The sequence below is a fragment of the Prionailurus bengalensis genome, chromosome D4 (genome assembly GCF_016509475.1).
Source record: "Prionailurus bengalensis isolate Pbe53 chromosome D4, Fcat_Pben_1.1_paternal_pri, whole genome shotgun sequence".
Taxonomy (NCBI): Eukaryota; Metazoa; Chordata; class Mammalia; order Carnivora; family Felidae; genus Prionailurus; species Prionailurus bengalensis.
Window position 1 is genome coordinate 16,831,837 of NC_057359.1, and position 22,774 is coordinate 16,854,610.

Genomic DNA, 22,774 nt, shown 5'->3' on the forward strand with positions numbered 1-22,774 from the left:
GTGTATTTTAGTTGGGCTCTCAGTTGTAATTAGTGGAAGACAGAGTTTGATTAGCTGTCTGAAAGTCCTATTTTTTTTTAAGCATTTCCCCATATCATTAAAACTCTTAGCAATACCAATTTATGATTTCATTTTATTATATCATGTATATTTTAATTATCCATCAATTTTCTTAAAAGTTTTTTTTTTTTAATTTGTAATATTTTACTATTACAGTGATGTGTGAATTTGCATCTAGTTTTCTGATTATCCCTTTAGGATATATTTTTGGATACAGAATGAAAACTAGTTCAAAGATTATGATAAGGCTCTTAAAGCATATTGCCAAACTGCTTTCCAGACAGGCTTTACTAAAAATAAAACATGATCTGCAACTTTTGCCAATTTATATAGAGAAATAGATTCTTACTTAAAATTTGAGATCACAATTAAGCAAAAATGTTTATTTTTATTCTCATGTTTTTCTTTTGTAAACTAGTTTTTCTATGTCCATTACCCATTTATTAGAACCATAGTTTTCTAATAAATTTGTATGAGTTATAAATATGTAAAGAAGAAATTATATGTGTATCTGCCCATTAGTGCAAGAAAACAAAAACAAGAAAACACACACACACACACACACACACACACACACACACACACAAGAACAAGCCAGAAAAAAATGAAATTGTTTATTTACAGAGGTAAAGGGAACAAAGTAGGGAAAACAGGGGAATGAATGGAGGAGAAGAGTTAGGGTGAATGACACTTCTCTGATTATACATTTTTGTGTAGTTCTGACTTGAAGAACCATGTCAATGTTTTACAAACTTTAAAACATTAGATGGGGAGTCAAAACTGATATATAAACAGAAACAAATGAATCCAACTGTATTGCAAGTAAATAACCAACCTAAGTAACTTTAGGGAACAATATATTAATTGAATAGCCAAAGGCTAAACACAAAAAGAAGTATATACATTAGCAGGCATGTTGGTGCAGTAGTGTATTTGAGGATTGAGCAAACAAATAAACAGGGGATATGAGGTCTAGTTTTCAAAGGAGTTAAAAATAAGGGATGTCTGGGTGGCTTACTCAGGTGTCTGACTCTTGGTTTCCACGCAGGTCTTGAGCCCATTGGATTCTCTCTCCTTCTCTCTCTTTCCCTCCCCCTCCCCCTCCCCCTTTCACGCATGTGTGCCCACACTCTCTTCTCTCAAAATAAATAAATTTTAAGAAAATTTTTTAATCTTGATTTACTTTTGAGAGAGAGAGAGAGACAGAGTGCGAGTGGGGGAAGGGCAGAGAGAGGGGGAGACAGAGCATTCAAAGCAGGCTCCAGACCCTGAGCTGTTAGCAGAGCCCGACGCAGGGCTCGAACCCACAAACCACGAGATCATGACCTGAGCCAAAGTCGGACGCTTAGCTGACTGAGCCACCTAAGTGTCCCTCAAAATAAATAAACTAAAAAATAATAATAATAAGAGGGGAAGTTATAATGGACACTGTGGTGTTGGATTGGGATTGGAAGTGTCAGCACGAACTCTTTTTTTTTTTAAGTATATATACAGATATAGACACAAGTATACTGACAGATGGAGAAATGCATATAGTTGTATACACATATATTTTGTAGTTTTGTCAACTGAGAGGATTGAGAAGCAGTGATACTATACTCCGCACCGGTGAGCAATGTTGCACCCACGTCTTCATTTCTAAGTACCATTCTCTGATAACAGAACCAGGACCGTTTGGAGAAATGATTCCCAGACTAGAGTGAAGATATCACAAGAGAAATGTTTGTGATGGAACATCTGCATGAGAAGGGATGGAAATGCTAAAAATGATAGTCTCTATTAGTTTTCTATTGCTGCAAAACAAATTACCACAAATTTAGCATTTAAAAAAAACAACAACAAAAACCTATCAATTAGTTCACAGTTCTGTAGGTCAGAAGTCCCACTTGGCAGGGAAGGATCTCTGTTCAAGAGTGCCACAAAGCTGAAATCAAGGTGTCAGCCAGGCTTTGTTCCTCTCTGAAAACTCCAGGAAGGCACCCACTTCCATCTTCATTCAAGTTGTTGGCTCAATTCAGATCTTTGAGGTTGTAGGACTGAGGTCACGGTTTCCCTGCTGGCTGGCTGCCAGGACTCACTCTCATCCCCTAGAGGCTACTCTTAGGTTCTTGTCAGATGGCTCCCTTCATCTTCAAAGCCAGGAGAATTGTTCTTATATTCAATCCCTCCCACATCTTGCGCTTGACTTCTGTCTCTGACCCCTTCACCCATATTTTTAAAAGGCTCGCGTGATTAAGTCCCATTCACCTGGATCATTTCATCTTATGATGAACTGGTTTGGGACTTTACTTACATTTGCAAAATTCCTCACAGTAGTACCTAAATTAGTGTTTGATCAAATGATTGGATGATACACTGTCTGGGAATCTTTGGGCCCACTTTAGAATTCTCTCTACCACAGGGTGTATCAAAAAGACACAAGATACAGCAATAAGTAAATATAAATTACTAGAACGCTATTGTTTAGATTTGTGGACTCCAGACAATTGTTGAAATTCTTTAAAAGTGACTTTAGTGTTGGCCTCAATTTCAGGTATTGCCAGAGATCACTAATAGCTTTATGTCTACCTACCAAAAAAGATGGCAAAAATGTGCATTTCATGTCCTATGAGGAAGAGACATGTATATTTATTGCCCATTATGGGTTCTGCACGGCCACTGTGTCATTTCATCCCCATTCTGTTCCTCTAGGTGGGTATTCGTGTCCCCATTTTCTGAAGAGGATGTCAGGGCTCAGGTTGTTCAGTGAAAAACACAGTGGTGCACATGGGGCATAATTTCCATCCATTAACCTTGTAAATGCAGAAGTGCATTGCCAAGATTAACCAGTACTCACACAATAAATAGTATGTTAAAAAATGGGGAAGGGCACAAGAGCTAACTCAAAGGGCCCCCCAGTGGCCAAATCTGTTGGGATAATTTCTACAACAAAATAACACATTTATAACTCATAGAATAAAATATATGCCCATAAGTCTATCCTGATATAAATCACTGAATGAAACATGAGGGTGAAAGGAAAGCTCTTGCTTTATAGAATTCCAATGGATAGATGTAGAAGGGATAATGGAAAGAGAAAGTTACCACTTGACATACACCAGACCAAAAATCTTTCATGTAAAGAATCATCAACAGATCCGATAATTTATGGGCAGAATGTGATGATAAATGGGATATTTACATAGTCTCAGAAGTAGCTTCCCAGAAGATAACTATTATATAGGAGAAGATATTAACTTTCTAACACAGAAACCTGGCAGACACCTCCTTTTCCAAGAAACCAAAGTTATAATCACCAATGACAAGACAAGGTGAAGGGCAGTGCCTTCCAGTGTGATGTGTTGAGGATACATCATTTCTCTGGAGTTCTTACCAAAGATGGCTGCCTATGAGACATACCAGACGAACCAAAATTGCGGGCTACCCTATGAAATAACTGCTCAGTACTCTGCACGAAGTGCTAAGGTCATGAAAGGCAAAGAAATTCCAAGGAATCTTTTTAAAGGAGGTTGAGGAGATACTACCACTAAATAGAGCATGTGACCCTGGATTGAATCCTGGGCCAGAAAAAGGTTAGCAGGATGATGGTAAAATGTGAATAGTCTATAAATTCTGTACATTTTTTACTTCTATCTTTTAAGAACTGTCGGAAGTCACTCTTTCTGTGTCCTCATAATAGCATTATAGAATTATATTAACTTTAATTTCCTCATTTTCATAATTGTACTGTGGTAAGATGTTATACTAGGGAATCTGGGTGAAGTGTATATAACCTGAAAAAAAAAAATCTACCTTTAAATTTTCATCTTAACTTACCCACCATGCAATTTTGCCAAATTATCTGGAGTTAATAAAAATTTTTTTCTAAAAGGATGTAGTTATTTCAAATCTGTTCTCTCTATATATACATAGACATGTATGGGTATGTAGGTATACATCCTTACATATAAATTCATATTTCACATATTAAACATGTTGAAATGCTTGAAGTATATATATACCTGTATAAAAATGTTCAGCCTTCAGGGCGCCTGGGTGGCTCAGTTGGTTGGGCATCTGACTTCGACTCAGTTCATGATCTTGCAGTTTGTGGGTTTGGGCCCGACGTCTGGCTCTGGGCTGACAGCTCAGAGCCTGGAGCCTGCTTCAGATTTTGTGTCTCCCTCTCTCTCTGCCCCTCCCCAGCTTGGACTCTGTCTTTCTCTCTCTCTCTCTCTCTCTCAAAAATAAACACTAAAAAAAAAAAAAATTTTTTTTTTAAATGTTCAGCCTTCAACATATTGACAGCAAATATTTTCCCTGAATCTCTTTACATTAGTTTTGTATGTTGACACACAATGCTCAAAAAAGTTGTCTGAGCTACTCATTTTCTAAGTTTTACACCTATGGTAGGGCTTGAACCACAACCCTGGGATCAAGAGTCACATAGCTCTACCCACGGAGTCAGCCAGGACCCCCTGTCTGAGGTACACTTTGAATCTCCCATTCACAACCTGCAATGTAATATCCTATGAAATTTCTCATTAAAGTATATGACCACCTCCTGTAGTTCATTAGCTGGACTTGTCTCAGTTTTTAGGTTTCCAGCGTTTTACTATTTGATCTCTGCAACACATCTTTTGTATGCACTTCTTCGGTAGAATGCCTAGCTTTGTAAGATATGTTTCTAGAAAACTGCTGGCATTAACCTTCCTGTCAATAGGTAAGATCACTAATTTGCTTGTGCAATTTCTATGGACTACTATGTGACACACACTGTTCTGGGCACCAGGAAGAGTAGTGAACAAAAATGGACACCTTCCTTACGCTCAGGCCAAACAGAAGGGGAAGAAAGTTTACCATTTTCCTTTTTTCCACAGTAATTGAACTGCTTCCCGCACTAGCTTGCCATGCTTACGATCTCAATTCCAATTCTGACCGTGAAACTTCTGGTGGCAATTTAAAGTAGAATGAAGCATAACTACAAAAAGCACATTGATTCTAATTACTGTTTTGTACCTATAATAAGGTTATTATGAGAATTAAACAAGATGTGGGTGAAGTACTTAGTCCATTGCTTGACAATACACATAGCCTCTTTTGAGGTAGATACTATTTATTGTTTCTCATTTTACAGTTAAGGAACCTAGGGCTTGGCGATGAAAAATAACTCGCTTAGCGTTACATAGGTAGAAAGTGGCAGTACAAGCCTTTGAACCAAGTCTGACTCCAAAGGCTTAACTTTTAACCACAATACATGTCTTTTGTTCTAGGATATTCTTATTAATGTCAACTCATACTTAAATCCTACAGTATACACAAAACGTTGTTCTCTCTCTTTCTCTCATTGGCATTTATCATTCTTTCTCAGTTTGGGATCTACTGTCATTAACAACAAAAAAATATACAAGGACAGGTTACTCTATTACAAAGCCAACATTCTGGATGTAGTACAAAAGTTAATTAACTTAATCATTGATACTCAACTCAAACACAAACTGCTTACTTTATTTTTTTAACAATGAAATAGTAATAACAACACAATAAGTTACTTGTAACAAATCCATCAGTAGAGTGAAATAAAAACAAAGCTAATTAAGAGGTGCTGTTTCACGTCAAATGTTATCTCCTTTAAACAGGAAAAACTACCATCAGTTTAGTGGTTCTCAAAGCTGTCGGCATATTAGGATTGGGGAAGAGGAGGATTGGTGCCTAAAAAAATAGCTATACCCAAGGCCCGTCTCAGACAGTTAAATGGGAATCTCTTGAGTGCTACTCAGGCAAAGATTTCTGAAGTGTTGCCAGTATTGAGAACTGTAAGTCTGAAGCAATATGCAATAAAAACCGTGCCCTCAAAGCAACTCAAAGCCAAGAAATTAATACCACTAAATTTCTTTCCTCTTAACCTGGGAAAAGAGGGAGGGAAGAACCTCTTCACTTCTCATTGTTCTCTATCCATTTTTGATTCCCCAGAATAGAGTTAAACAAATATCAAATACTGGAAGCTATGCAAACATGCTCCCCAAATTGAAATTCTATGTTACGCTTTACATTTAGAAAGTTCTTTTAAAACTATACCACCTTTAAGAGTCCCCCGCACTTTAAGTTTGCATAGATGTTTAAGTCAGTTATTTGTTCAACTAAGAAGAGTCGATACGATGTACTAGAAAGCATTTTATTAATAACAGGTAAAAAACAATATTCATTTCATGTACCACAAATTAACTTTTTGGTACAGACAAGAGGAACATTTGAGCGTTTCCCACCTGTTTCTAAAACTGTCAGAATTCTTTTTTAGAAGACCAATATTTTCAAATTTAGAATCTAAACATAAATTTTTCTTTGAGAGTACATATATAAAATACTTCCCCTCTAACTGCACTAGATCCTTGACAAATCCCTCTCGGGAGTTTCAGTAGTGACCACAGGCATTTATCTTTAAAACAACTCTTCCTCATTTTTCAGGTTTGGGAATGGTATCTCATCAAGTATGGAAAATAACTTTTCTCCTTAAGAATATGCAAATTCACTTAAGAGAGGTCGCCTCAAAGGCCGAGGCCGAAAGACCTATTCTTCAGGTGCTTGTGTCAGGACTCCATGTCGACCTCAACCACTTCGTTCTTGCCCTGAAGCCTTGCTTCCCGCAGGCTGCCTTCGCTGATGTCTTCGAGGTCTGCCAGATCAATAGGTGGCAGGGGATTCCTCCAGTACTGGAAGGTGTTATACTGCCAGAATTCTTCATTGAGCTTTAGGGAAAAAAGAAAGAGATGAAAGGACAGCATCGGTGTATGAAAAAGTTACTTTTTTCCCCCCAGGAAACAAATTTTGTTTTAAAAGCAAACTCACATGAAGATTTTGGGTCTTTTACTTCGCATCTTCAACAAATGTACATTTTTAATTCTGCCTAATCAAAGTACTTCATGGGCTCAGTCAACTCTGTGCATTTTCATACTCATGGATTTGTGAAAATATTTTGTTAGTAGTTTAACTTTAAAAGAATGTCTTCCAAGAGCATCTTCTTGATAATTGTCTTCCATTTTTCAACCAAAGAAAATGTTGGAAAATGTCATAATTTTTTTTTCTTTCTTTTTTAAATCATTTGAAAAAAAATTTTTTTCATAAATTTATTTTTATCTTTCAGTGAGGAACACAACTTGTTCTAAAAATACAAATATACCTTAAAACTTATTTTTTCGTCTTTCTCCTGAGGCTTGGTATTTTAAGCAATTGACTTTACATAGGCTAAAATATTTTGAAAACTTGCCAAGAAGTTTTAGATTATAAACATGCTAAATAACAAGAAAATCTTAAACTGATTATTTTATCAAAGATACAAGATTCGGTGCAAGGCAGGAGTTTTTAATTTTAATGTTATTTTATAAAGAGAGTGGGGGAGAGAGGCAAAGAGATAGAGAGCATCTTAAGGAGGCTCCACACTCAGTCCAAAGCGTGATGCGGGGCTTGATCCCAAGACCCTGGCATGCTGACCTGAGCCAAAATCAAGAGTCAGATGTTCAATGGACTGAGCCACCCAGACGCCCCGAAGGCATGACTTTTGAATCAATAAATCAACGCTGATAAATCCAAGTTGAGTGCTGGCTCCTTTAAAATTCAACAGATTGAATGGCTATAAAATTGTTTGAAGTAACTATGAAGTGAAGCTGACATTCCAATGAAGTTCAAGATTGACACAAAATTTGAAAAGCATCCCCAAAATACTTTGTGCAAGGAAGCAGCACCGGAATTATATACAGGCTTCCATGGTGAACATTTTGAAGGTGAACACTGTGCCCAGATGAATATTTATATATCTATTCTACCAGGTTGTGTTTTTACTTTAGGCTCATGCTTGTTGTAACAGCACCATCCAACAGAAGTATGAGAGCCACATAAGTAATTTTAAAAAGTAAAAAAGGTGAAATTCTCTTAACAATATTTTATTTGACCTTATATATCCAAAATATTATTATTTCAATGTGTAGTCAGTATTTTTAAAAATGAATGCGATATTTCATGTTCTTTTTGTCATACTAAGTTTTCACAATCTGGTATTTTATACTTACAGCACTATTCAGACTAGCCACACTTCAATGCTTGATAGCCACATGTGGCTAGTTACTTTACTGGACCACACAGGCCTAAAAGGAAATCTTAGACACTAAAACTTAGAGAATTAAGAGTGTCTCTGGAATTTCTTTACACTGGGATTAAAAAAAAAAAAAATTGCAGTAATTCAAAGGATGCCCCCCCCCCACTTCATTTTGATACACAAACAGGGTTAAAAAACAAGGGCTGTATCTTTGCCTTTTTGAAAAAAATCTACCGTCCAAATTACCTACTTATAAACATGGGCCCACAAAAGATCTTTTAAGGACATCAGTGTAACCTACTAGCGGACAGCACAAACTTCGCCACCAGACAGACCTGGGTTTGCAAGATAACTCCACCATCCACTAACTCTGACTTTGATCGAAGTCTGTTTCCTCATCGGTGAGATGCAGGACTCATTTTCAAATTAAAGGCTAGTACTGTAATAGCTCAACATGGCTATATATTATATCCCAAGAAACCTATGAATCATTCATTATTGTCTTCCTAAGAAGAGGAAGAAAACATTTCTGCTTACTTTCCATTAAAAGTAACTACCAGTGAGGATCAGCAGACAGAGCAAATGAATCTGCACGAAGTGACACGATCATGACAAAACACAAATATTTAATGAAGTAATATCTGGTTTTTACTTCTCTGGTTAAAAAAACCAAAACTAAACAAAAAAAAAACACCTAGGAAAAAAGCCAACACAACAAAAAAACATGAGACAACTCAAAAAATACTGAGGTTCTAGGACAGAAAAAAGGTATCTTTATTCTGCCTAAATTAAATCTTCAATGTAGAAAGGACATATTTGAGAAAACTTTTCCTAAATAAGATCCCAAGGGTGAAGGTAGGGACTTACGCTCTACTGAGTGCTAGGAACCAGGGAGACATTTACTGCATGAATTGAAAAGCCTTTTTAACTTCTCCATGTTTCTGTTATACCGTGTATCTTGGTAATTAGCTGTAAATCCCTTAAAAGACAAAAAACAAAAAACAAAAACAAAAACAAAAAACCTGCATCTTTAGAAGCAGGAAGGAAAGAGAGGAACTGGAGACAGAAGACAAGAAGCTCATGGAACAGAACTAACAAAAGGAAGAAACACGAGCCTTTAGCCAAAAGAAAAGGGAACAGGGATTGTCTTGGTGAAGAAGGTACCCCATGGCCAAGCTTAGTCCTTGCCATGGGCCTGTAGTGACTGAGAAGCAAAGAGCTGTCACATGTAGTCATCGCTGTAGAAGATACAGCTGTGTCTAAGAGATTCTAAGGTGAGTCAGCCTACTCAAAAATTTTCCTCTACCTATAATTTCCCTATTCCCTTCTTATCAATCTGTGGCATACTTCAGTGAGTATACTCTGGTAGGGAAGACAACCCTATATATGGGTGGGGTACCAAAATGGTCCGAAGAGTAAAAGTTTTCAAGCTACACACTACTTACCCTCAGATCAAATAGATCTGGGTAATTATCATCCTGGGTTTGTTTTCTTAGATTTTGCCATTGGCAACACACACAATACAACTGGAAACTCTAAATATTCTGTTTTCAAAACATAAGTGCTATCATTCAGTTTTAAGTAAGCGGATTTTGAATATCCAAAAGCAATCTAAAGAAAAAAGTCTAAAAAAAAACCTCCTAAACCTCATGTTCTCTACATTCCAAGAAAACTGGGGATGGGAATATTTACAATTTAGAATTTCAACCAGAAATATCCATTATTATCTGAAGGATGATTTCTCACAACCAGAGAAAAAGTTCTTTCCCAACTATAAAATTCTTATTATTTTATTAGGTTTTTCCACCAAGAAGGCATGCCAAAGGAACCTCAATTCACCTTTTTTTTTTTTTTTTCCATCAAAGGCATTTGGTTAATTCTGCAAGAGATACTAAACACAATGGAAAAAGGTGAGGTGAATACTATGATGTAGTGCTTGAAAAGAGTTTGGTGAATTCTAAGCCCTACACTTGGTACTTCTATTCCCAAAGCTCCTGGTAAGTCAATCCAGAACTGCCAAAATGCAGCCCGAATTCCTAAGTATAAACCAAAGCAGTCTCATAAATATGTAATGCAGACCACAATTTAAATTTTTCTAGTGGCTGTATTAAAAAAGTGAAACAGGTAAATTTTAATACATTTTATCCAATCCAGTATCTTCAAGTCCTTTCAATGTGCAATCAATATAAAAATTTTTGAGATCTTCGAAATCTAGAGTGTTTTTTTACACTTAACAGCACAAATCAATTTGGATCAGTCACATTTCAAGGGTTCAGCTGTCTCACACGGTGAACTTCGAGACAAATCAAATCTCAGGCTCAGAGATGGGGCAGGCTCGTTTCCCAAAAAATAGGAACTCTTATATATGATCCTCATATACGTTTTACTTTAGGGCCCAAATTAATTTTCAACAATGATCCTTTTTTTAAAAATCCGATTTAACACTGAGTCTTTAAATGCCTGTTCCCAAGGCAGGGAGGCCCTTCCTCTCTACCACAAGCGCTGTACTATGCCTACAGACCATCCAACTGATGACGACCACATTGGTCACCCTCCTTAGAAAGAAATCTACCACGAATTCTAGAAGAAATCATCATTAAGCCAAGGAAGGCGCGCTACCCTTTCTCCATTTGTCGTTGAGCTGACCTATCGCGGTTCACGGTCAAGGTCTTCATCAGGCTCTAGTCCGCCGTGACCCACGCTCCTGCTTCCCTCTTCCACACCACAGGCACTAAAGGTGCAAGCCCACACGACTCTCCCAAAACGCTGCCAAGGGGCCAAGGGCTCTGAGGCCCTTGGTGGGTAGTCTGGGAGTCCACGTCCTTCCTACCCTAGGGTTCCCGGCTTTTCGCCTTTTGGGGCTTCTTGATGAACACGAGTCAAGAGGGGAACAATCTGTTTCTTCCCGGGGTGTGCCATGGCTGCGTAAAGGGTGAGCCCCTCTCTCCTCATCCCTCCCGCCCTCTGGAGCGCTCAGCCGGTCCCCAGCCCCTACCTGGCGCGGTGCGGCCCCCCAGTCTCCCCGTGGGGGCTCCGTGCGCCCCGCCCCGTCGTCGCCACCGCCCCTCGGGGGCCGGGCACCCCGGGGCTCCTCCCCCGGCCCGCGGGGCCGCACGGGAGGCTGCAGCAACTGCGGCTCGCCTGTCTCCAGGCCTTGGCCCTCACGCTCCACGCCGCCCGGAACGCTGGTGTCCCCGCCGTCGCGGCGCTTGCTGGGCGAAGCTGAAGCCTCAGTCATAGCCCCCGCGTCGATTTTGCGCTTTCGGGGCGGCTCCGGGACGCCGACGGGCTGCCCGGGATGCGAGGCCCCCGGCGGCGGGATCCAGAGCGGCGGCGGCTCCTCGGGGAAGTCGCAGAGCAGGAGCCGCTTCCAAGGCACGTGGAACGTCAGCGGCTCGGCCGCACGCCGCTTGGCCATGGGCCCCGGAGCCTCGGGCGGAGCCCGCCCGGCGCGGGAGGCCGAGCGCGGAGAGCTCCGGGGGCGGAGGGCGAGGGCGGAGCGCGCGACTGGGGGGTGAGGACCTGCTCCGGGCGAGCCGGCGGCGGGCAGGTGGGGCGTGCGGAGGGGGCGGGGCGGGGCGGCCGGGCCCAGCGCAGCCCGCGAGCTGCCCTCGCGGCCGCCGCGGTGCTGCCGGACGTTGGGGAGCAACCGCGAAGCGGCGGAGATTCGAACCTGCGCACAAATGTGCGCGCGCGTACTCGCGCCTGCCAGGCGGAGCCGCTGGTTGGTGGAGGCTCGCGGGGCGCGCTCCCGAACGCCCCCGCGGCCGGAAGTGCGCGCCCCGGGGGGAGGCGGGAAGGCGGCCGCGGCTTTATTAAAGGCCCAGCGGCGGTGTCCGCGGAGGGCGTGACCTTGGTTCCTCTTAGGTGGGGCGTGGTTCTGCAAATCCCGAACTCGGTAAAGCGGGGTAGGTTCAAGACCTTTAAGACGTATTTGTTGGTATTCCTTTCCTGGAGTCATGGCTTCGGGGACTCCTCCAGGAGGTGAAAATCACCTCCAGGAGGTACAGACCTAGCAAACTTGTGTTAGGAGGCTGGCGCCACGTTAAGTGATTTTTGGAGGCGGACGCCGCTTGACAGCGGTCGGGCGGAGGGAAGTGGCCCAAGCCAACGCGCAAAAACAAAGCAGAACAAAACCGAACGAAGTGTGTATTTTTCAGTGGCTGTCCTGGAAAGTGAAGTAAGGCACCGCATTCTTCGAAGCTGTTCTGATTAAAAATTCATTGATGAAGTTGTTGAGGAGATGTGCCGCTCACCTAAAATAGCTCACCCTAGAGCCCAAGCCTGGAGCACAGCTCTTTGCTTTTCCAACCGAAGCCTAAAATTATTTGGCTCTTAAAATGATGTGGGTAGCGCACAGTTCCCTTGTTACTCCGCGCGATGATCGGAAGTGAGATTCCAAGACCTTCCTCGCCGCAGAAGTTGTAACCAAGCAAAGTGAGGGAGCTGAGAGCAGCGTGTTTACTATGGCTTGTATTTTAGTGGTTGAGAAAGAGTAAAACAATGTGAGGAAGAAAACCGTGCATAAGTGTTTTGAGGGGAGAAGCTACATGATCTTTTAGAGAAAGTGCAAGGAAGATAATTGTACTCTAACTGGTAAGTGACGAGGGATCATAAGACCTGAGGGCCAAACACAGGCTAGCATAGGTCACACACATCTCCCCCCTCTCCCACCCAGGTGGGATAAGTATGACATTCCTCAGGCACTCCTGGCTGCCCAAGTACAAAGGAAAGGACAGAAAGCAAAAGGTTAAACTGAGAGGTCTCCAGCAGTTTACAAATATCTTAGTAAATTGCAAGAAAAGGTAATCTTAGCAATAGCCTAATCTCCAGAAACTTCCGGAGCCCCAACATCACCCTCCCCTCCATGGTGATGTGGGGAAACAAAGGCGAGAAGGAAATGGCAAATAAAATGGAATTTCCTTATAACCTGTAGCCCATTGACAAATACTTGAAGCAGGCACAGTTTTCTCCAGGAACTCTTAAGGTGTTAATGATTTGCTAGAGGCGAAAACAACCTTAGCTTGACATTAGTTAGGCCTCCAGTAATCTGTGAGTGTTTAGCATATGGAAATCTCTTGAAGAAACTTCTGTCTTGACTTTACCTCCCCAGCCCCGTAGCATATAACTCTTCACAACCCCAGTGCAGCTCTTTCTGCCCATGGGTCCTGTCCCCGTGCTTTAATAAAATCATCTTTTTGCACCAAAGACATCTCCAAGAATTTTTTCTTGGCTATCAGCTCCCAACCTCACCATTCCCCTAGAGCCCCATCAGAAAGTACTTAACCTATATATTATTTAGCCCGTGTCCCTAAGCCTCAAGGTTGTGACAAGATAAGCAACGACTCGCTTTTTTTTTTTTTAATGTGTATTTATTTTTGGCAGAGAGAGAAGGGGACAGCGGATCGGAAGCAGAATCCCTGCTGACAGCAGAGAACCTGATGCAGGGCTCAAACCCACAGACTGAGATCATGACCTGAGCTGAAGTCGGATGCTTAACCTACTGAGCCACGTAGGTGCCCTGGCAACTACTTAGTTAATATGTACAGAAATGTTAACAAGTTAGGGTGTTAAACAATAGCTTTTCAGTGTGATCTTTCCATTCCTTCTTTGAAATTGATAACCTATCTGTCTCAAAGATCAGATCACACCTATCTGATACGAAGGAGCTTAATTTTATTGAAAAGGTTTTGACGGTGTCCTGCCCACAAAAGTGCAGCTTAGCTAATACAGGTTCTTTCCTTCGTGGTCCTCACCACAGGCTCCGTGTTTTTCTAAATCGTGGAATAGATCATCTATACAAAAGGTGGCGTAAAACACATGCGGTTAAAAGAATGATAATAAGCTGTCCAGCACCCAGTTTCATGTATAGAATATCGTTTGGACCAGAACATGTCAAGGTCCCTACATGCCTGTCCCGCTGACACCTTTCTCCCTTTCCTCCCTCTACGCCAGGTAATTGCTGTTTTGAATTTTGAATTGACCATCTCTTTGCTTTACTTTGTAATTTTCCCATCTGTGTTTGTGTTCTTAAATAACATTTTTAATTTTTGCTGGCTTTTTAACACTTAAGTGAGCCCTAATTGACATAAAATAAAATGCATATATTTCAAATGTTTGCTGAGTTTTTGTGTGAAACCACAGCCACAGTTAAGATAATGCACATGTCCATCACCCCCAAAAGTTTCCACTGACCCTTTCGTAATTCCTCCCTCCTCCCCGGGGGAATGTAACCACTACTTTACTTTCTGTCATTGTAGATTAATTTGCATTTTTATAGAGTTTTACATAAATGGAATCATATGGTATGTACTGTTTTTGTTTGGCTTCCTTCGGCACAATTATTCTGAGATTCATTCATGTTATCAGATGTTCATTCCCTTTTTTTTTTTTTTTTTTTTTTTTTTACCCAGTACTTTTCCATTATGTGGCTATAGCACAGTTTGTGTCTCCATTCACCTAGTGATGAACATGTGGTTGCTACCAGTTTGGGGCTATGCAGATAAAGCTCCTGAGAACATATGTGTATTAGGCTTCGTACGCACATAGGCATTCTCTTCTCTTGAAAAGAGTATATGAGCGTTCCAGTTCCTACCCATGCCCTCCAACAATTAGTATGGTCAGACTTCAATTTTAGTCTTTCTAAATAGGTATCTCGTGTATGTATCTCGTTGTAGTTTTAATTTACATTTCCCTAATGACTAATGATGTTAAGCGTCTTTTAAGTGGTTATTTGCTATCTGTATCTCTTCTTTGTAAAATATTCAGATCTTTTGACCACTTAAAATATGGAGTTGTTTGCTTTCCTGTTTTCCTTATTTTATATGTTTATGCATGTAATTGTATTTCATTCATTTATATTGAGTATGGTATTCCATCAGGTGAATCCACTCTCCCCTCCCCCACCCCAGACAGAACGCATGCTCAAGTTGGGGAGGGGCCGAGGGAGGGAGAGAGAGAATTTTAAGCCTGGTCTACATCCAGTGTGGAGCCCAATGTGGGGGGCTCTATCAAACAAACTGAGATCATGACCTGAGCCAAAATCAAGAGTCGGGCACTGAACCAGACTGATGAGCCACCCAGGCACCATGGATGAATCGACTCTATTGATAAACATTTTGAGTGTTTTTATTTTTTGCAGTTAGAAATAGTGTGCTGTGAACATACTTGTTCATGATTTTTTTTTAATTGAAGTATAATTGACATACCATATCCTGTTTTCAGGTGTATATCCTAGCGATTCGATAGTTTTATATATTATGAAATGATGCCCGTGGTAACTCTGGTTACTATCACCATACAAAGTAATTACAAAATTATTGGCTGTATTCCCTGTGCTGTACCCTATATTCCCTGATTTCTTTTTTGACCTATGGATTATTTGTGTTAACTTTCCAAGTCTCAGAGGTTTTCCAAGATACCTTTTTCTTACTGGTTTCTAGTTTTAATTCCTTTCTCATTTAATACATTACCTGTGTGTTTTTAATACGTTTAAATTTGTTGAGATATATTTTAGGACACAACATGTAAATTATCATGGTGCATGTACATGTGCTCTTGAAAAAGAACATATATCGTGCAGGCATTGGGCATAGTGCTCTATAAATGTCACTTAGGTTAAGGTGTTTGATAGTGTTTCTCAGATATTATATGTCTGAACAGATTTGGGGTTTTTTTGTTTGTTTTGGGGGTGCTTTTTGATCTCAATGTTCTATTAATTGCTAAGAAATAGGTATTAAAATACCCAACTATCACAGTAGATTTTTATGTTTCTCCCTTTAGTTCTATCAGTTTTTGTCTATATATTTTGAAGCCCTGTTATTAGGCACACACATGCTATGATTGTTTTGTCTCTGATGCATTAACCCTTTGTTCTTAATGAAATATCCCTATCTCTGGTAATGCTCTTCATGTTGAAGTCATCTTACTATGATTTTATAGCCATTGCAGCCCTCTTATGCGTACTATTTGCATAGTACATCTTTTCTTTCCATCCATTTACTTTCAGTTTATCTGCATCTTCTCTCTTGGAGACAACATATATAGTTAGATCTTGCTTTTCTGACATTCTGACAGTTTCTGTATTTTAATTGGAATGTTTAATGCTTTAACACTTGATATAAATTATTGCTATGACTGGATTTAGGTCTGGTCCCTTTCTTTTTTGACTGTGTACCTCCTTTCCAGACCTCTTTTGGATTAATTCAATATTGTTTTGAATTTGATTTTAATTTAATCTATCAACATTTCAGCTCTACCTCTTTGTATGAATTTTCTAAGATGACTTTTCTTTTATTTATTTCAAGAGAGAGCATGCTCAAGATGAATGGGGGAGGAGCAGAGAGCGTGAAAGAATCCCAAGCAGGCTCTGCACGTCAGCACAGAGCCCAACACGGGGCTCAATGTCACGATGAACTATGAGATCATGACCTGAGCCAAAATCAAGAGTCAGACACTTGGGGTGCCTGGGTGGCTCTGTCGGTTAAGCGTCCGACTTCGGCTCAGGTCATGGTCTCACAGTTTCTGAGTTCGAGCCCCGTGTCAGGCTCTGTGCTGACAGCTCAGAGCCTGGAACCTGCTTCAGATTCTGTGTCTCCCTCTCTCTCTCCCTCTCTCTCCCCTGCTCACGCTCAGTCTCCCAATAATAAATAAACATTAAAAAAAAAAACTAAAAAAAAAAAAAGCCAGACACTTAACTGACAAAGCCACCCAGCACCCCTCTTTATATGAATTTTCCATGGTTGCTCTAAGGATTGCAGTATACATCTTTAACTTTTCACAATTTACTTAAAGCCAACACTGTACCACTTCATGTAAAGCAGAAATCTCGCAACCCTTCATTCCCTTCCTCACCCTGTCCAGGTGCACTTTCATATTGACCCAATAGGATCTTCTTTCTCTCCTATTCTATGAACAGCTCTCTGATTTCTTTCCCCAGCACTTCTTCTGGATAATGACTCAGAACTCATCACTAGTAACAGCAAAGCAACGAAGAAGGAAACTTTTCTTAGTGTGTTCTTGGTAAAGTAGGGATGCACACTCACAAACTTACTCTGCTTATCTTAAAATTGGTCTGTTTCAGACTGATTAAAGCCTTACAGTGGTTTAGGGTGGGGAAGTGGTTTAAAATTTTTTAGCAGCTATGTATTTGCCAGACCTCCTAACAACATATCTCATTTAAAACTCTGTGGCAAATATTATTGCCAATTTAACAGATAAACCTCACCCCAGAGCATTAGACCCTTGGCCACTTCCCAATGAGTCCAGCCCTGACCACCCTATTTGAAAGTGGAGCTGGCTCAGCACTGCCCGAGACTCTTGAGGTTCCCTTTGCCTGATTTTTATTTTCCCATAGCACATAACACCTTTCAATCTATTACATAATTCGCTTATTTATTATTCTTATTGTGTCCCTCTCTAGAAAGTAAGCTCCTTGAGGGTAGGATTCTTTAGGGGTTTTTTCACTTCTGATATACTCAAGTGCTTGGCACAGTGCCTGGCTTGTATCAGGTGCTCAGTACTTCTTTGTTGAACAAACGACTATGCTTCGTTTTCACTTGGATGTTTCACAGGCATCTCCTAGTCATCCTCGTGTGCCCTGTATCCCATCATTCATCCAACCAGGAACTCGTATCAGAAGTATAACTGTACCCCTTCACAAACTTATGCTCACTCCTTAACTTATTCTTTGAAAACTAGCATCTGCTATAGCAGGGAAAATTCTAGAGTTACAAGAGTAAACAAAACATCCCTGTCTTGTGACTCCCCCCACTGACACTTGCATCGAGGGAGATAGACAATAAACAAGTGCCTATGTCAAGTGCTGAGGAAAAGCAGCAGATTAAGAAGGATGGGGGAGGTTATATTAGGTTGTCAAGGAGGGTGTCTCAGATAAGACTTCTGAGCAGGGACCTGAGGAAAATCGGGGTGAGCTGAGTATGTATGGTGACTGATTGTAGGCAGAGGTAGCAACAAATGCAAATGTGCTAAAGCAAGAGCATGCCTGGCGTGAGCTTGGGACAGCAAAAAAAAAAAAAAAAAAAAAAAAGCCCACGTGGCCTTTTCTCCCTTAGTGTTTCATTCTAGTTTCCATTGCTATGATTTCAAGCTAATCTTTTCTCCTCTCATGCCTTTTCTGCTGTTAATCTCATACACTGTATTTTTCATTCCAATGCACTTAGCATCTCCAGAAGTTCAGTGTAAGTCTCACACACATCTCAGTAACTTTGAACACATGGAACAGTTATACTGTTTTAATGTCCTTCTCTGTTAATTCTAACATCTGTGTCGGTTCTGGGTTGGTCTCCATTGGTTGATCTTTTCTCTATGGGTGTTGTCTTGTTCTTTGTATATGTGGTGATTCTTTTTTTTTAAATATTTTTATTTATTTTTGATAGAGCACAAGCAGGGTAGGAGCAGAGAGAGAGACACACAGAATGTGAAGCAGTCTCCAGGCTCTGAGCTGTCAGCACAGAGCCCGACGTGGGGCTCGAACTCACCAACTGTGAGATCATGACCTGAGCCGAAGTCGGACGCTCAACCCACGGAGCCACCCAGGCGCCCCTGTATACGTGGTAATTCTTAATTGGATACCAGGTATTACGAGTTTTACTTTCCTGGTGCTTCTTTCTCTGGCTTTGGGTAGTTATCTCACACACATGTACTGATCAGTACTCTAGGGGACTGTGCTCAGATCTTCAGAGGTTCTCTGTATGTGGTTTTCTCCTGTCGGGTACTCAGTCCCGCAAACTCTAGCTGTCTTGAATTCCCTGGACCGTCAACTGCATGCCCTCAGTTCAGGCACACTGCCAGGCTTGCTTCCTGTCTCTCAGAAATCACTGTCCTTTGTGGGCAGTTGTCTTATATGTTGTGTCCAGGTTTGGGGTTGTTTTAGGTGGGAGGATAAATGTAGTCCATTATTCCATCTTGCCCGGAAGCCGAAAATGCCTTACTCTAAGAGTTCACTTTGACTTTAGGGTCATATTGTGTGTGACTTTTAACATGGAGATATGCCTCTTTCCTCATTTGTTGTAGATTGTATTTATTCATTATATATTAGTATCTTATATATTAATGTGTATTAATACATAATTAACATATTTATAATGTATGAAAGGAGAGTCATCAACCTTGTAATATGCAAACCACTGACTATGACATACCTGATTTTATTCAAGCAAGAACTCAACCCGTGTAAAGAAAATTGTATAAGTTTTCTCAGAGACTAGAAAAATACCAGTTTCCCTCTTTGTATTAATTAGGGTATAAGAAAATGAAGATGATGGCAGGAACACTTGAAAAATGAAATGTGGATCCTTGATTGTATCTGTACATTGTGTTTGAGAAGTTCTGATTTTCCTTCAGGTCTCAGCTCAAATATCATTTCTTTAGGGAAGTCTTCTCTAAGTCAGCACGTCCCTACTGCTCAGTTCTTACAATTATGTAATTACTTGGGTTTTTAGTTTCGGTTTCGGTTTTGTAATTACTTGTTTGACATCTTTTTCTGTTATGGAAGCTCTGGTGGGAGAAACTATCTTCTGACCTCTGAATCCCCAGGATCAAGCCATTCCAGACACAATGCAGGTTCTCAATAAATGTGAGGTGAATGAAAAAGTTGAAGACCACACAGTAAATAGTGAGGCTGGGATACTGACCAGGTCTATCTATCTCCATTCTATTTCCTCTTTACCGGGCAGCCTGTGATAGTGAAGAGCAAAAACAGAAAAATCAAACGAGAAAGCAAAAAAACAAAAAGCCCTCAAAAAAACATGGCATATTTCAAAGGATTTTAATGCAGTTTTCAACATCAGATTATTCATTTAAATGTTTAATAATAGGTTGTATTGGTGAAGATACTGAGAAACAGATACGCTCCTTATTTTCAAGTGTAACCTTTTAAGAGAGCCATCTGACATCTGTGAAAATTTAAAAATGCACTGCCACCTTCAGGAATTTACACCAGATGTATAAATGTGTCCAGAGAATAGACACAAAGCCGGTATGTACTAGGCTATTCCTTGTAATATAGTGCTGAGTAGCAAAAAGTTAAAAACAACCTAAATGTTACTCGGTAGCATTGCATGTAGGTGTGTGTGTATGTATTATACATACAGACATGCAGATTTTATTAAATGGAGTAAATTTATACGTATGGATTTAGAACAATTGGCAAAATGTATTAAGTCAAGAAATATATATGTATATGTATATAGGCCAAAACCAAGGAAACAGTAGAGGATGTACATATATGTGCACACAAGTATATTTGCATTTTTTTGGTATTACACAAAATGTTCCTGGGACAAGATTGTTAATAGTCAGTTGGGTGGGATATTAGGAAACATGGGTAGAGGGCATATGGGACACATCTTTGGGCCACCTCAGATTATTTTAGTGTCAATGATACTTGTATGGGTTACAAGTTCCTTTATGCCAACAGTTAAAAGCTTGTGACCTCTGTAATCTTCTGTTGGGAGTCAATTTTCCATGTTTGTTTGGTTTTTTTCCTTCCATTTCAGCATATTTCACAAGCAGAAGTACTGGCTAACTGTATTCCTGATTATCTTTTCTTGGATACGTGTACAGAGAACAGGCTTGGAAGAGAGAGACAGTGTCTCCTTCTAGAACAAAGGGCAGGTTTTGTTTACTATCTAGCATAGTATCTTCTCCCAGGGCAAAAAGTCAATCACACTTACTGCTAGCCCACCCTAAAAGAATAAGGATTCTTAAGCTCAAAGTTCTCTGATGCAACCCAACGCTTGTGCAGGTGTCACCTAGAACTCTCTTGTGTCCCTCTATGTGATTTGGGTCTCAGGGTACTGTGCAAAATTAATACTCTGGCTAGTGCTATTGCTGTGAGTTATAAACTCTCCTTTGACTTTGATGTAGGAGTTTTGTGTCAAAAGTGGCTGCTTTATAAGCTGCTAAGAAATCTGCAGAAAGTTTTCATTCTTGGCGATTGTGGATTAGCCTCTCAGTTTGGAAGAATTGGGAGTGTCTTACACAAAGGATGTTTGCGCACATAAGATTTTTTTTTCATGGCCTTCCATTGGACGCTCCAGACAAAGACTTGGGGCAGGGCAGGAGGCCGGAAGGGACAGACATTGTTTCTTTGTGGGGAAGAGTAGAAGCAAACCCCCCGCCTCAGGGGAGGGATAGGAAGAAGTCTCTCATCCCTAGGACAAGAGCAAAGATCCTCGGAGGAAAAGTAGAAGCAAAAATCAGGATATTCCTGCTTAAGACCAACCACAAACACATGGGAAGAGGATGGGAATGCTGAGGAAAAACCCACGGACGAGGCCTGGGTGACAGAGCCTGCCTAAGAATGAGGCAACACTACGACCAGAATTCCCGTTTTCCCTACCATGAACTTAGCACAGACTCACAAGGACCAGTAGTCTACCCCTGGGGAAGAGGCTGGAGCATGTAGTGAGAATTCCTTTATGGCACAGGCATGCAGACACAGATGAATGCTAGAGAGCATGCAAGAACACTGGGAAAACCCTCTGGTATCCTGTCCTCCACTCTAAACGCAAGGTAACAACAGGTGACCGCTAGCAGAGGTTGAAGCCTGTGATGCAGTGCAGATATAATGCAAACCCAACTCAACTTCTTGTGACACTGATTTGGCCTCCCACAGCAGCCTACCAGGCATATAGTCATACCCACGCATAAATACTGTTTATCTTGGTTGGTCGTTTTCTACACAGCAAATGGAACTCAATACTATAAGACTCAGAAAGAAAGCAATAGGAGAAAATAAGCAAACAAAAACCTTGTCAAGAGATGAAGCAAAGCAATGAACAGAACTAGACTCAGAGGTGACCAGGATATTGGGGTTATCGCTCTTTATTAGTCAAATTCTTGTATTAAAGGATACAGTGGAAAAAGCAGACAACATGCGTTGAGCCACAGGGAATTTCAGCAGAGAGATGGAAATTAAAGATAAATGGAAATGCTTGAAATAAAAAAGCATAACTTGAAAATTCTTAACAGGCTTATTATTAGAATGGACACGGACGAAGGAAGTTTTAAGGAACTTGAAGTAGAAGAAATATTGTGTCTGAAATATGAAGAAAACAATAAAGAGTAAAAACTAAATAAAAACAAGAAACCACCACCACAGCAGCTCCAAGAATTGCGGGACAATAACAAGCAACCTAATGTACCTGCAAAAGCGGTCCCAGGAAGAGAAGGGGGAAGAAGAAATATTTGAAGAGGTAGGAATTTTCCAGAAATAGTAACATCAACCACAGATATGACAAACAGGATAAATTCCAAAAACAAACCAGAAAAACCACACATGCTTAGACACATAGTCAAAGTACTGAAAATTGAAGAGGGAATATTGAAAGCCAGAGGAAAAAAACACATTCAGAGAGACAAAAATAAGAATTCTAGCAGAGTACTCATCAAAACAATGGAATGGCATTTTTTTTTTTTTTGGAGTGACATCTTAAAAAAAATTTTTTTAATGTTTGTTTTTGAGAGAGAGACAGAGCATGAGCAGGGGAGGGGCAGAGAGAGGGAGAGAGGATCCCAAGCAGGTTCCATGCTATCAGCACACAGCCCAGTGCGGGGCTTAAACTTGTGAACTGTGAGATCGTAACCTGAGCCGGCCAGACGCTCAACTGCCTGAGCCACACC

At 40.5% G+C, this 22,774-nt stretch overlaps 1 protein-coding gene across 1 annotated transcript; it reads right to left on the reverse strand.

Annotated features, from left to right (window-relative positions):
* Nucleotides 1-5,526: 5,526 nt before the first annotated feature.
* On the reverse strand, nucleotides 5,527-11,859 carry CD4H9orf40 (chromosome D4 C9orf40 homolog). Its single transcript, XM_043565109.1, has 2 exons — nucleotides 11,124-11,859; nucleotides 5,527-6,785 (listed from the first exon to the last, which is right to left on the reverse strand). The coding sequence occupies exons 1-2, from the start codon at nucleotides 11,544-11,546 to the stop codon at nucleotides 6,627-6,629; spliced, it is 582 nt and encodes a 193-aa protein (XP_043421044.1). The 5' UTR covers nucleotides 11,547-11,859; the 3' UTR covers nucleotides 5,527-6,626.
* Nucleotides 11,860-22,774: the final 10,915 nt, after the last annotated feature.

Bases quoted from the DNA above. Each gene is read 5' to 3' on its own strand.
- CD4H9orf40 (XM_043565109.1), bottom strand. From the start codon at position 11,546: ATGGCCAAGCGGCGTGCGGCCGAGCCGCTGACGTTCCACGTGCCTTGG. The intron at 6,786-11,123 runs GTAGGGGCTGGG...TTTTCCCTAAAG, and splicing joins GGGGGGCCGCACCGCGCCAG to CTCAATGAAGAATTCTGGCA.